General features: G+C 40.9%; 1 protein-coding gene and 1 pseudogene across 2 annotated transcripts in view; both read right to left on the reverse strand.

Annotated features, from left to right (window-relative positions):
* LOC311126060 (arrestin red cell-like) overlaps window positions 1-4,088 on the reverse strand; it is a 13,439-nt pseudogene extending 9,351 nt beyond the window's left edge. Inside the window, exon 1 of the transcript in view lies at window positions 4,066-4,088. The product of the transcript in view is annotated as an arrestin red cell-like (transcript). The remainder of the gene's footprint in view (window positions 1-4,065) is intronic.
* Window positions 4,089-6,978: 2,890 nt separating this feature from the next.
* LOC311126066 (high mobility group protein B3-like) lies at window positions 6,979-12,909 on the reverse strand. Its single transcript, XM_084200088.1, has 5 exons — window positions 12,831-12,909; window positions 9,885-10,106; window positions 9,073-9,212; window positions 8,606-8,780; window positions 6,979-8,475 (listed from the first exon to the last, which is right to left on the reverse strand). The coding sequence occupies exons 2-5, from the start codon at window positions 10,032-10,034 to the stop codon at window positions 8,335-8,337; spliced, it is 606 nt and encodes a 201-aa protein (XP_084056214.1). The 5' UTR covers window positions 10,035-10,106; window positions 12,831-12,909; the 3' UTR covers window positions 6,979-8,334.
* Between the last annotated feature and the right edge of the window lie 1,518 nt (window positions 12,910-14,427).

Consider the following 14,427-nt stretch of genomic DNA (forward strand, 5'->3'; position numbering starts at 1 on the left):
AAGACCCATTTGCGACCAAGCTTTAACTTCCTGACTGATGTCTTGAGATGTTGCTTCAATATATCCACAACATGATGCTGCCACCCCCGTGCTTCACGGTTGGGATGGTGTTCTTCGGCTTGCAAGCATCCCCCCTTTTTCCTCCAAACATAACGATGGTCATTATGGCCAAACAGTTCTATTTTTGTTTCATCAGAGCAGAGGACATTTCTCCAAAAAGTACGATCTTTGTCCCCATGTGCAGTTGCAAAACGTAGTCTGGCCTTTTTATGGCGGTTTTGGAGCAGTGGCTTCTTCCTTGCTGAGCGGCCTTTCAGGTTATGTCGATATAGGATTAGTTTTACTGTGGATATAGATACTTTTGTACCTGTTTCCTCCAGCATCTTCACAAGGTCCTTTGCTGTTGTTCTGGGATTGAGTTGCACTTTTCGCACCAAAGTATGTTCATCTCTAGGAGACAGAGCGCGTCTCCTTCCTGAGCGGTATGACGGCTGCGTGGTCCCATGGTGTTTATACTTGCGTACTATTGTTTGTACAGATGAACGTGGTACCTTCAGGCGTTTGGAAATTGCTCCAAAGGATGAACCAGACTTGTGGAGGTCTACAATTTTTTTCTGAGGTCTTGGCTGATTTCTTTGGATTTTCCCATGATGTCAAGCAAAGAGGCACTGAGTTTGAAGGTAGGCATTGAAATACATCCACAGGTACACTTCCAATTGACTCAAATGATGTCAATTAGCCCATCAGAAGCTTCTCAAGCCATTACATCATTTTCTGGAATTTTCCAAGCTGTTTAAAGGCGCAGTCAACTTAGTGTATGTACACTTCTGACCCACTGGAATTGTGATACAGTGAATTATAAGTGAAATAATCTGTCTGTAAACAATTGTTGGAAAAATGACTTGTGTCATGCACAAAGTAGATGTCCTAACCGACTTGCCAAAACTATAGTTTGTTAACAAGAAATGTGTGGAGTTGTTGAAAAACGAGTTTTAATGACTCCAACCTAAGTGTATGTAAACTTCCGACTTCAACTGTACTTTTGGTAATGTAGTGTAACTTCCATCGTCAAATAAGTAAAATACATAGGCCTAAATCCGAGAAATAAAAACAGTGGAAAATATCCTGTTAAAATTCTGGTTCTTTCATTCACATTTATCTCTCTCCTCCGCCTGTCTACCTCCCTTTCTATCTGTCTTGACTTGAGCTATTGCTAGTGAAGTTCAACACGTATCAAATCATCACAGGGTCTGTCCCAAATCTGTCGCTAACAAACATACAACAGTGTAGACTAACAATTAGCCTATTCTGGGCCCTCAAATTTTCCTGTGCCAGTGAGCTCGGGACCAAAAGCTGTTTTTTATGACGTTTCCACTGGATATATGGGATCATCAGATCATGATATTTTGCTCTTTCACACCGAGACTTGGTGATTATCGAGGCCGGGAGTGTTGGAAAGATTTTTTTCAAATACTGATGTTAAAAAGACGGATATTGTTTACTTGTGTGAGGTGAAGAAAAAAGTGGCTGAGAAACTCAGCTTATTAGTGGTGTACGTGGTGAGTTAAGACAACGCACCATATACTGTATTTGCCTCACACCCCTCCCCTTCTTCTTGATTAAACATTTTAAATTATACTCTAGACACATTATTGTCACACATATTTTAGACACTTTCACTGACAGTCGCAACTCAATCAGCTAGACCTACTGCCCCGCGCACTACCCAAATTGCGGGCTTCCCAAATAGGCATAGGCTTGTGATTTGAAACAATCCACAGCAAAAACAATTAAGAAGCTAATGATCCTATGTGACTAAGGCATGCTCCCTGGTGAAGTATTTTTGAATGATTGTATTTAGACAGGAGTAATTATATTATTTTGCGAAACATAAATGTACTTTAGGGCAATCCAGCATCCTAACAGTTCCAATTCGCAAGAGGCTGAAACTAGACATTTGCATATAATGACGAGATTCTCATGTCTCCACCCTAACAATGGGAGTCTTTGTCCCGAAGGTGGGAAGGCAGGCGAAAAGCTTAGGTTAGCATATTATTCCCATTGAAACACATTGGGTTTATTCTGGACAGATTTTGGCAAAAGTGAGCCCTCTCGCTTCGCCACTTCTCGCCACTTCTCTGCTGAAATTATATCAACGGAGAAAGCACCCGCGCGAGCGAAACAGCACCCCTCAATATGTAGCCCATGTATTTGATGCTGTCTGGCCAGAAATAGTATGACATGCCATACTCTTTTGGTCCAGACAGCATCAGATACATGGTCTACACATACTGAGACAGAGGGGCACTGTTTCGCTCGCTCGGATGCTTTAACTGAGATTGAGTGTTTCTGTCGTCGCGCGTCTCGGTCAAATAAATGATAAATATTTCAATATTTTATTTGGACGGGCAAGGAGTTACGGTAAGGCGGGCCTGGCCCCCTAAGGCCCGCCCATAACGCCGACCCTGGGACGGGGAGCGCAGCAGAATATCCTCAACTAGCCTAGCTAACTGGCTAGCTAACACCTGGCTATTTTAGTTTGCTTCTTTACATCGATTTGATGCAGTAAAGACAGGCATGCACTGCCAGATGGGATGCTAGATAACCTATTTACCAGTTTGTCTAACTAGCATAGTCAGTGGCTACTTTTTCTCTCCGTCACGTCACACACCACCGGCCACTGCCCTGCTGCAGCGCGCACCATCTCTCCCTAGTCTTGCAGGCTGCACAGCAAGCAAGTGTCAAAGTTTAAACAAAGTTAGCAAAAAAACGAGTTTTTTGGCATTCCGAATATCCCCCTCCAAAATCATTATATTATTCAAATAGTGAAATTACTTCAAATGCCCATCCTTATTTTGAGTACTTGTCCTGCACACACGCAGACAGAGAGAAAAAGAAACATGAAAAAGCTTTATTTGTTTTTCTTCCTCAAAAAATAAAACAAGGTTTAATGTATTTCATACAGAGAGCGAGAGTGCGAGAGAGAGAACTTTAACTATTTGCACATCGTTACAACACTGTATATAGACATAATATGACATTTGAAATGTCTTTATTATTTTGGAACTTGTGTGAGTGTAATATTTACTCTTCACTTTTTATTGTTTATTTCACTTTTGTTTATCCATTTCACTTGCTTTGGCAATGTAAACATATGTTTCCCATGCCAATAAAGCCCCTTGAATTGAATTGAATTGAATTGAGAGAGAGAGAGAGAGAGAGAGAGAGAGGGAGGGAGGGGGGAGGGAGAGAGAGACTATTTCATATGGATCCCATTGTTCTCTCTCAGATCACATTAAATTCCAAGGCTTGACCTACCCCCACTACCACATTTGTGCGTGCATTAGAATTAAACTATACGTCAAACCCACGTCATAGTCGGGGGTGTCACCATGCCATGATTCGGTGGCTTCGGTAAGCTAACACAGTAGGCTAACGTTACCTCTTGATTTAAGAGAGTTACAACCGTGACAATGATGCTGCCGCACACAGTGATATCATTTTTTATAAACAATGTATAAAGTCGCTGGTGGCTACAGTAGCCGAGTTCATCATTTTGTTTCAACCTGATACAATCTGTGGCTGTCTGGCGTTGGGAACTAGCAATCTAGCAGGAGTAGGCTAGAATTAATCAGATTGAGGTTAATTTCGACAGTATAGACTAACCCCTCCCTACGCGTAATTTGACAGGTACAAATGGACCCTGTGTTCTGCATTCTAGATAACTGTATCGACACAAGCCCGTAGCCTAATGTGAAGTGCGAGTTTGCTTGCATATTGATGATATGTTATCGTTCAGCACTCAGAATTCTCTCTCCTCTCCATCTCTCTCCCCTGAACCAACGACATCTCCACTCATCTCAACTAACCCCCTGCTTGCTTCTTGGGGAAAGTCGACCAGTGTACTGCTTGCCTTTCCTGCCCTGTCTCTGCATTCGAATGTCCCTGCATGCGAAACCAGGCTACCCTTTCATCCTTACTATTGCCTATTTTCCAAAATGACACAAACACCACCGGAAAAAATAAAACGGCAAAAACAACCCAAGACTGATAGTTTCTCCTTACCTTGTGCCCGCCTTGTCTCCCATCTTCACAGGCCCTGGGTTTCAGTGCTATTCAAGTGTAATATTAGTGTAAATCTGGACGATAGGTCTTCCTCAGTCCTCTCCTCTATCCTCCTCTCGGTCGTAGGATCTCCAATCCGTCTCTGTTCGGCTTGCGCAGCTCTCTGAAACTCGGTTTCCGCAGCCTACAAACGGAAACGAACCCTTCGTTTCGTCCCTCGAGCTTTGACAGTGAGCGAAATACAGAGCCCTCCCCGTCTGACAGACACCGCCTTCGACCAATCGGCTCTTCGGAATCATGAGCATCAGTGAAAGGCTAGCAGGCATAAAAGAAACGCCTGAAACTAGATCCCCTACATATTGGTCTTGACTGGACTTGACTAGAATAAAAAAATAACTATCTGCTTTTGTCCGGTTGCTGGGGACTCTGCAGAGGCTGTGAATGGACAACAAATAGGCTCAGCCCGCCCTTGCCTTTGGGACCACCAATGGAAGAAAGAAAGAATTGGTAGAGGGTGTGGCTTTTTGTAACAGATAAGGAGGAATCAGGGTGGGGACATGAAGCTAGGGTTGGGGTTAGGGTTGAGGTTAGGGTTAGGCTTGAAGCGGGGTGTGGACATGAAGCTAGGGTTAGGGTTGTGGTTGAGCCTAGGGTTAGGGTTGAAGCGGGGTGTGAACATGAAGCTAGGGTTAGGGTTGTGGTTGAGGCTAGGGTTAGGCTTGAAGCGGGGTGGGGACATGAAGCTAGGGTTAGGGTTGTGGTTCAGCCTAGGGTTAGGGTTGAAGCGGGGTGTGAACATGAAGCTAGGGTTAGGGTTGTGGTTGAGGCTAGGGTTAGGGTTGAAGCGGGGTGTGAACATGAAGCTAGGGTTAGGGTTGTGGTTGAGCCTAGGGTTAGGGTTGAAGCGGGGTGTGAACATGAAGCTAGGGTTAGGGTTGTGGTTGAGGCTAGGGTTAGGGTTGAAGCGGGGTGTGAACATGAAGCTAGGGTTAGGGTTGTGGTTGAGGCTAGGGTTAGGGTTGAAGCGGGGTGTGAACATGAAGCTAGGGTTAGGGTTGTGGTTGAGCCTAGGGTTAGGGTTGAAGCGGGGTGTGGACATGAAGCTAGGGTTAGGGTTGTGGGTGAGGCTAGGGTTAGGGTTGAAGCGGGGTGTGGACATGAAGCTAGGGTTAGGGTTGTGGGTGAGGCTAGGGTTAGGGTTGAAGCGGGGTGTGGACATGAAGCTAGGGTTAGGGTTGTGGGTGAGGCTAGGGTTAGGCTTGAAGCGGGGTGGGGACATGAAGCTAGGGTTAGGGTTGTGGTTGAGGCTAGGGTTAGGGTTGAAGCGGGGTGTGAACATGAAGCTAGGGTTAGGCTTGAAGCGGGATGTGGACATGAAGCTAGGGTTAGGGTTAGGGTTAGGGTTCATGTCCACATCCCGGTTCAACTCCAGCCTCAACCACAACCACAACCCTAACCATAACCCTAGCCTCATTTTCACATCCTGGTTCCACCCAAACCTCAACCACAACCCGAACCCTAACCCTAGAGAGAGAACCAAGGTGCCCCCACTCTCTAATTAATATAAAACAGCCTTCTAATGACCACTTTGTAATCCAGCAGACACCATTCATATAATGCAGACCCCGTTATTAGTAATATTTCCATTATTACCATTATCCAAACGTGTCAACACTGCCTAGCAATAGATCTGTGGACCCTATAGGGAGCTATAGTCTCAAGCTGTGGCTCATGACAGGCCTTGGTTAAATAAATGTCCTGCTGGTCGACAGGTATTTCAATTGATACCCCTTGATTCTTGAAGATCATTTATAAATGCTTACAAAACCTTCATGACCTAAAGTATAAGTGCCATCATTTAGTTTTTTCACTTGAGTCTTTGTAAACGATGTATAGCTTCAAAATATCAACAACAACAAAAATATTGTCACATACGCCGAAAACAACAGGTACCTTACTGTGAAATGCTTAACTTATGAGCCCTTAACCAACAGTGCAGTTCAAGAAATAGAGTTAAGAAAATACTTACTAAATAAAATAAAGTAAAAAATAAAATAAAAAGTAACAATAACGAGGCTATATACAGGGGGTACAGGTTAGTCGAGGTAATTTGTACATGTAGGTGGGGTAAAGTGACTATGCATAGATAATAAACAGTGAGTAGCAGCAGTGTAAAAACAAAGGGGGGGGGGGGGGTTCAATGTAAATTAATTGATTAATTAGCAATGATCTGTTTGAATATTATGTTGTGTGTCAGTCAGATATGTTATGTTGAGTTGATATGGAGCCAAAGTCAGGTAAATGACCAGCAAGATGAATAATTATTCTAAGACTGAAGTAAAGAGTTCAATCATTCTAGGAGTAAAGAGTTCAATCATTCTTCTAGGAGTAAAGTACAGAGTTCAATCATTCTTCTAAGACTAAAGGAAAGAGTTCAATCATTCTAGGAGTACAGAGTTCAATCATTTTTCTAAGACTAAAGTAAAAAGTTCAATCATTCTAAGAGTAAAGTAAAGAGTTCAATCATTCTAAGAGTAAAGTAAAGAGTTCAATCATTCTAAGAGTAAAGTAAAGAGTTCAATCATTCTAAGAGTAAAGTAAAGAGTTCAATCATTCTAAGAGTAAAGTAAAGAGTTCAATCATTCTAAGAGTAAAGTAAAGAGTTCAATCATTCTAAGAGTAAAGTAAAGAGTTCAATCATTCTAAGAGTAAAGTAAAGAGTTCAATGGGAAATTGATGTTCTCTTTATTGCAGATCTACTTTTAGTTATAATAATATTCAGACATCTTGTTTAGTAATGATGACATGTGTTTGGGGGGGTTTCACATGACAAGATGAGTGCGGAGCAAATTTACAAGGATTCGGTGAGACTTTTAAGCAGCAAAATGAAAATCATTAATACGTAACACCATGTGTAAAAATGTCATACTTTAATAATAATTCCAAACATAGCTTTTTCTAAACATACAAATAAGAAAAAATCTTAGATACAGATAAGTACAGGTTTATTTTCTTCAATAGTCGTGCTTTTTCACTGTGTCGTTTTTTTTTTTTCACTGTGAGACATCTTACAACGACGAACGGTTAATAGTAAAAATGCACTTAGCCAAAAAGGAAATTATAGTTTCCATTATATACTGTTGGTTGGATGGTTTCCATCCTCCTCTGTTTCAAAGGTGCGAATCTTAACTTTCACTTAAGTCAAATGTTCACTTTGTCTCCATTGACATCAATACATGACTAAGTGAATATGTGACTTTAGTGGAAGTTACGAAATGACCCTAAACCATAGTATTAAATGACTGTTGGCCAGCATACACTAGCTAACCGGCCACCACTGCTTGTTTACATGGGAGGCTGTTGAACTGGGAGTTAAGATTTTCACCATGGCAACACTTCCTGGTGCAACAACCAACACACAGCTACACAAACAGCCACCTATATTCAACAACACCAACCCTACTAGATATGTGCAATCAGAAATCACCTTACATCTGGAGGCCTCAGAAAAATAAAAATAGTCATAAAAATAAAAACTGGAGAAAAAAAACATGGACTAAAGTCTAAGTCAACCATATACAGCAACACACCACCTTTTTTTAAAGCAAAGTCCCAAATGGCGCCCTATTCCCTATATAGTGCACTACTTTTGACCAGAGCTCTATGGGATTCCCTATAGGCCCTAGTCAAAAGTAGTGCACTGTATAAGGAATAGGGTGTCATTTGGGACGTATCGCCAAAAACAAAAAAGTGTTTATATATACCGCAATGCTACCACTGGTTTTAAATGCTTCTCTGTTGAATTGATATACACCCTGTTATAGAGACAATGCTAGGAGGGTTATGAGGAAGACACTGGACAGTGCTGGTGACACACACACGTGAGCATGAGCGCGCACACACACACAGCTGTTGGGGGGGGGGGGGATTATTAGGGATCTGCTTTGAGTTCAATCACAGTTGCCATAGTAACATACAGTCTCAACATCTTAACTTGACACAATGTACATAGAGAACTTTACAGAAGCAGTTAACACAAAATCAACATAGTGACAACATCAAAACAACAAAGAGTTGGAGGGAGAGAATAGAAGGGGGGGAGGGGGGGGGGCAGGGCGCGGAGCAATGTCATTAAGGAACATACAAATTTCACCTGTGTTTCTTCTTAACCCTACAAATCGCATTTCAAACTGGAAAGAAAAACGCATTACTTAATAATCATCATTAACTTCATCATCATCATAAAACACAAAACAGAACGTATTCGATCTACTCGTCATCCTCATCCTCCTCCTCCTCATCTTCCTCATCGTCATCGTCATCCATATTACTCTTCATCATGGGTTTAGGGGCCATCGCCATGTTCGGAACTCCCACCTTGCCTTTACCGGACTTATAGTCAGCAACGTCCTGGGGGGAGAGAGGGAGAGAGAGAGAGATAGGGAGAGCGAGTTTGAGTTTGTTGATCAGGTAGGGCTTTTTGTGTGCATGCGTGTGTGTGTTTGTGTGTGTGATACAATACACAGGTAAGTTGGTTTACCTTCTGGTATTTGTCTTTGAGTTTGTTGGCCTTGATCAGGTAGGGCTGTTTGGTGACATCAGTCAGGTTGTTCCACTGCTCCCCCAGTTTTTTGGCCACGTCCCCGATGCCCAGGCTGGGGTGCTGGGCCTTGATCTTGGGCCGGTGGTCCCCACAGAAGATGAAGAAACCAGAGCTGTGGAGAAAGGAAGGAATTATTATTATATTTATTATTATGATTTGTGTCGTGATGTCTGATGTGTGTATTGATTATACCCTGATGAAGACAGCTTGTCTGTCCAAACGTTGGTTATTAGGTTATTAAATTATTGTATCTGAGCTCCTCAAGTGTGAGGATCTCCTTTTATTTTTCATGTACTGATACACTTACCAAAAACAAAACATGAGTGATGGAGTGTGTGTATTTGTGTGTCTGTCTGTGCATGACTCCATCCATGTATATGTCAGTCTGTGTGTGTGGTACGTACGAGGGCCTCTTTGGTGCGTTGGGGTCCTTCTTCCTTCCCTTCTTGCCTCCAGGGGCGAAGTGCACCATCTCGTTGTCGTAACGCACCTTATCCTGCTTCGCCATGTCGTCAAACTTCCCCTTCTCCTTACCAGACATCGTCTGAAAAAAAATCACAACATTTACACCACTTAAAACATACCCACCAATAGACTTTGTACAGATGGACACATGGGCAGTGTTCGTTAGGTACCATACGGAAAAAAGGATTCAAACAGAGAGGTCTATGTAAGGCCGCCTAATTGTCATTTAATATAAGTCAGCATGATATGTGGTCTTGTTGCGCCACCTGCAGTAAGGAATATGTAACCGCTCCAAGTTAACAAATAACTTGCCGTTCTTGACTTGGAAGCTTTAGGCTACCACCCCATTTGTCCTTTAGGGGAACAATAGATTTGGCAGCCAAAAATGTATTGAATTGAATTTGGTTAAAATCAATTCAATTAACTTGAGCTCTGTTGCAATAACCATTTGCGCGGGCTGCGTAGTGTGATGTGATGTATTGGCCAAGTACACTATGCAGCATGCTGGTGGGGATATTGTGATAATAATCTTAATCTCACCATCCCCATTATCTCATCTCTATAACTAAATAAAATGTATAAATAAGTACATCAATTAATAAATAGTAAATAAATAAGCTGTGAAAAGAATTTATTCATAAAGGACATTATATGTCACCAATCAATCAATCAACTTCATCATGATAACTAAGTAATAATTGTATTAATTTTCCTTGAGGGATCAATAAAGTATCCATCCATCCATTCTCACCTTCCATCTTCCGGAGCACTTCTTGGAGAACTCAGAGAAGTTGACAGGTATCTCAGGGGTCTTCTTCTTGTGCTCCTCACGGCAGGTCTGAACGAAGTAGGCGTAGGAGGACATCTTGCCTTTGGGCTTCCCTGGAGTGCCTTTAGCCATCCTGGTCACTGGGCGGGGTCTAGCAGCGGTCTGGAACTCGTTGATTGGTTAATTGGTTGATTGGGTCAGTATCTGGTGAGAGTGGAGAGAAGATGGAAATGGGTTAATTCAATGATGTGGTTTGATTTTCTTCTGGGAAAGTGAATCTGTATACTATCTATCACATTGACCATGGCATGTTCATTTTAATGAATATTTCAATAAATGTTTGATGTCATTTGTAACTGGAGAGTCAAACACAATTCATGTTGGAGACTAACTGTGGTCTTTATTGACAAATTAATTCAGACATAAATTTGATTACACAACACCCAACAGATTCATTTAACATCATTGACATCTGGTGATAGTCAACTTCACATTAACGGCAAGACACCTTGATGACACAGTGCTTCGACCACCTCCCTCCAAAGACCACTCAAGCCATGAACTTTACAACCCTCTCATTACCTTATAACTCATGAATGATGTTGTTGTTTTCTAAATTGCTTGTCTTTTTGTGTGTTGCTTTAAAGCGCTTAGAGATTTTTTTTATAATGAAAAGTGCTATAAAATGTGAATAAATTATTATTATTATGGTAGGTGGTGGAACCATAGAAGGGAACAAGGGAGAATGAGTTCTAGAATAAGAATCAGTTCTAGAATTAGAATGAATTCCAATTAGCTCTACAATAAGAATTGGTTGGAATTAATTATTTGCATTCTGTAGTTGTGACACGGGAGAAGACGTGGCCGATTGGCCAAGGAGTCTTAGAATAAGGAACATTGGGATTTAAGGAAATTTGATGGAATTAAGGAAATGTGGCTATGAGACTGTGTGCTGTTGTAATGTCTGTTTTTGATTTGTTTTTATGTTGTACAAAGTATTTATTATGTAATTACAATGGAATACGCTTTGGATAAGAGCGTCTGCTAAATTATGTAAATGTCAATGAATACCAATACATTATTCAAAGTGTAAGGTTTTTCTTTTCATTTCTTAAAAATACTTAAAATGATTTAACTAGGCTATTTGAGAAATGTCATTCTTAGGAATGTGAATTCATACTTAGATATAAATTAAATTTTTGGAAAATAATCGAATTCTAATCTACAAAGTAAATTAGCATTTTTACAATACACCTCCCATTAAAATCTCAATCTAATAAGGAGCCCCCACCATATTCTCCCCTCGCCACCGCCCATCTCCTTGTCATTAGCCATTTTCTGCCTTTTATTTTCATATTTTTTATCTCTCTAAACTTTACTCCATTGCATCCAACGCAACGCGAACTCTACTTTCTTCATACAAGCTATAGTATAGCGAGCGCTCCGACTCTAGTTACAATGTTGCGATAGAATGAGAATCTTCAACTACACATACAGAGAAAAACAGAGAGGTCATCAACGCGAATTATTCATCTTCCATTTTGTGAAATGCGTCCTCATGAGAGAAACTCCTGTTTATTTTCCACCTTCTTGCCTATTTCGATCTTACTTTGCCAAAAATGTTATTACTTTTTCGGCTTTTAATTCGCCGCTCCGTACGGTAGCTTTCAGTCCCAGTTCATAGCGCCTAGTATTGGGTAGTGTGGCTGCTATACAGGCGAGGAGAGATTGCTGTTCTTTGCTGGAGCTCCCATTGAATAAAATGGCTTCTGTAGAGCGAGGGGAAGGCTTATGGGGTTGACTATGTAACAAAGCGATACACACCCCCCTCCGGTTCCAAGAGCTATAACGACTAAATGTGACCGTTAATTAAAAACAAAACAACGTAGTCAGATAAAACAAAGACTGTTCTTTTTATTTGGGTTAAAATATAAAAACTGCCATTTCGTATTTCGTGACATCTCACTGTTTTCTGAAGTTATACCCCTGACTGTCGCTTGGTGCATTGCTCTCTCAGTAACAAAGACAGTGCGCCAGCCATCCTGTTGAAAGCGAGAAGTTGCGAAAATGAATAAAAAGGGGTAAAATAAAAATCCTTTAATGCAGAAAGTTAGAGATAAACATTTCGAATGGAAAACGAAAAAGTGCAGTATTTTTCGTCCGTAGGTAATTTGTTTTTCTCCAACAATTTCCCGTCCCTTCTCTGCGTTAGCGCTGCCTCTCCTCAATGGTTTAAATCGCCAGCCATTTTACTACATGGTGAGAGCAATCATTTGACTAAGGGCGATAACAAATCTCAAAAACAGCTTTTGGACGATGACATTCACATTATCTTTACATTGTTGAATAGAGATAAAAGAGTTCAGCGGAAAACAAACGTTTATTCTGAAAATGTACGATTATTTATGTAGATGACATCGAAATGGGGTCGCAATAGAAGGACAGTGTTATTCGTAGACAGGCTATAGCCAGCCATATTCACAGTGTTACACACAGCAGCGATGCGTGAGGAATAGAAGCCTCAGAAAATTACAGTTTAATAACTTTTGGTTACTTTAAAAATCAGGAAAAAACAGAGTCCACGAGACAACAGTTACATATTCATTTTCTTTATGGTAAATGACCGTGTAAACAATATTAAAATAGATCGAGACCATTTTCAGCAGATTTCTGTCGATAACCCAATAAATCACACATTATGTGGAGAAAAATGATCAAATACTATTTGACTGCAAGATGAATAACATCTAAACACATTTAAACTATAATTGCACTAAAATACCACAGAAATACGTAACAATAACATAATCTCACTTCAAATGATTAAAATAATCATATCATTTAACACAAGTAAATATTATAAATTATTCAAATGGGTGGTAGTAAGAAAATAATGTAATGTTATTATTGTTATAACAAGTAACGTACCTGTATTGTTAAGCAGCAGTCAAGTCAGTGTGTTTTCTGGAATCCTACAGTCTCGCCTTTCTCCTGTCTTCTCTATCCTAATGTAGACAGCCTCGCGCTAGCTCAATACGAGAACGGCCTGATTGGCTAGCGGCCGGGTCAGTTCAAAACAGCCTCCCAAACTGCTGATTGGACGCTGCTCTACACACGTTACGGATTTCTCGTTGGTGATTGGTCGACAAGGAGGCCTTGTCATACCCACGCCTTTGAAAAGAGCCGCTGAGAAAAGTTTCAGAGTAGTTTAAAGAGAAGTTCATTGGGTGAGGATGGATGGCTGTGTGTGCAGCAGTACACATGGGTACGGTTTGTATGCTAACATATAGAGGTTCAATTGGAGATGTTTTTAGACATTATAAAACAGCTTTCTTTCTCAGGTGAAAGGTTAAGATAGGACACTAGGCTACAGATACAGATCTGTGAACACCTGTCAAGTCATTGCACTCATAAGGGATGGATATTCCTAATAAAATAATTCATTTTACTACAGTTTTGTATTCGACCTTATATGTAGTAAGAAAATGTATAGTGTATTAGAGTTGGTAGGTCTATAGATTATTTCAATAGTCACTGTTGGATAATTACCATGTTACCATTTGAGTTAGATGGTGGCTACATATATTTCTAATTAATTTGAGACTGAAACCTGCAGATCTTCAGAACAGAATGTGATCTTTTGAGGAGAATGATCAGAATAACTTTTGAGTGAACTATCCATTGAAAGGAGGTTAGTTTGTGGATTTGTATCCTTGACATTTTAATCAGAGATTGATTTCAACATGGCAACCAGTGTTTAAACTATCAAGCCAATCCATTACATTAATTGATCGTTAATACATACTGGGATGATATGAAAACCAGCAGGACTTATGCCCTCAAGGACTGGGGTTGTCTCTCTCTTTTTTAAGACCTATTTTAGATACATCTTTTCATATTATTTCATTTTTCTTGTTTCAGGACAAAACAATTATCCAGTTATTCTGAAGCCAAACTGAAAGCACGATTACCGACGTGATTATCAAGATGTTGAGCAATGAGCGTTGACCAATCGTCCTCCTAGGGAGCTACCCTCCTGCAGGTGTGTTGTCGTATGGCTGGAGCAAAAGCCTGTGTAAACTACCAGGTAGATCTCAAGGAGGAGGGGGCTTGCTTGGAATTGAACAAATGTGTGGAAGGTCCCGGTTGGTCCCCAAGAACCAGTTTGAGACACTGACTGTGGTAATTGAACAAATCAAAGCAGAAAACAATGATATCTGATGTTCATTACCCAATGGGAAAATAAAGTTGTTCTATTCTATTGTTAGAATGCATCTTAGCCTATGCACAGCAATAAACCAACCACCTCTGCTTCATGGTGGAGGAGACCCAAACAGGATTTGAGCCCCAAGTCGGCTGAATGGCACCCATCCAACTCCTCACTTAGCTTAATGTATTTTGGGCTTAGTTCCATTTCCAAAAACGTGTGCCTTCTGTCCTTTTACCTCTTTACCTTGGATCACTTGTTCCCTTGTGCCAATAGTGCAGCAGAACCAGCCCCTGGCCTCTCAGAGCAGGGCTCTGG

This window comes from Coregonus lavaretus (assembly GCF_964263955.1).
Source record: "Coregonus lavaretus genome assembly, contig: HAP1_SCAFFOLD_731, whole genome shotgun sequence".
Classification (NCBI taxonomy): Eukaryota; Metazoa; Chordata; class Actinopteri; order Salmoniformes; family Salmonidae; genus Coregonus; species Coregonus lavaretus.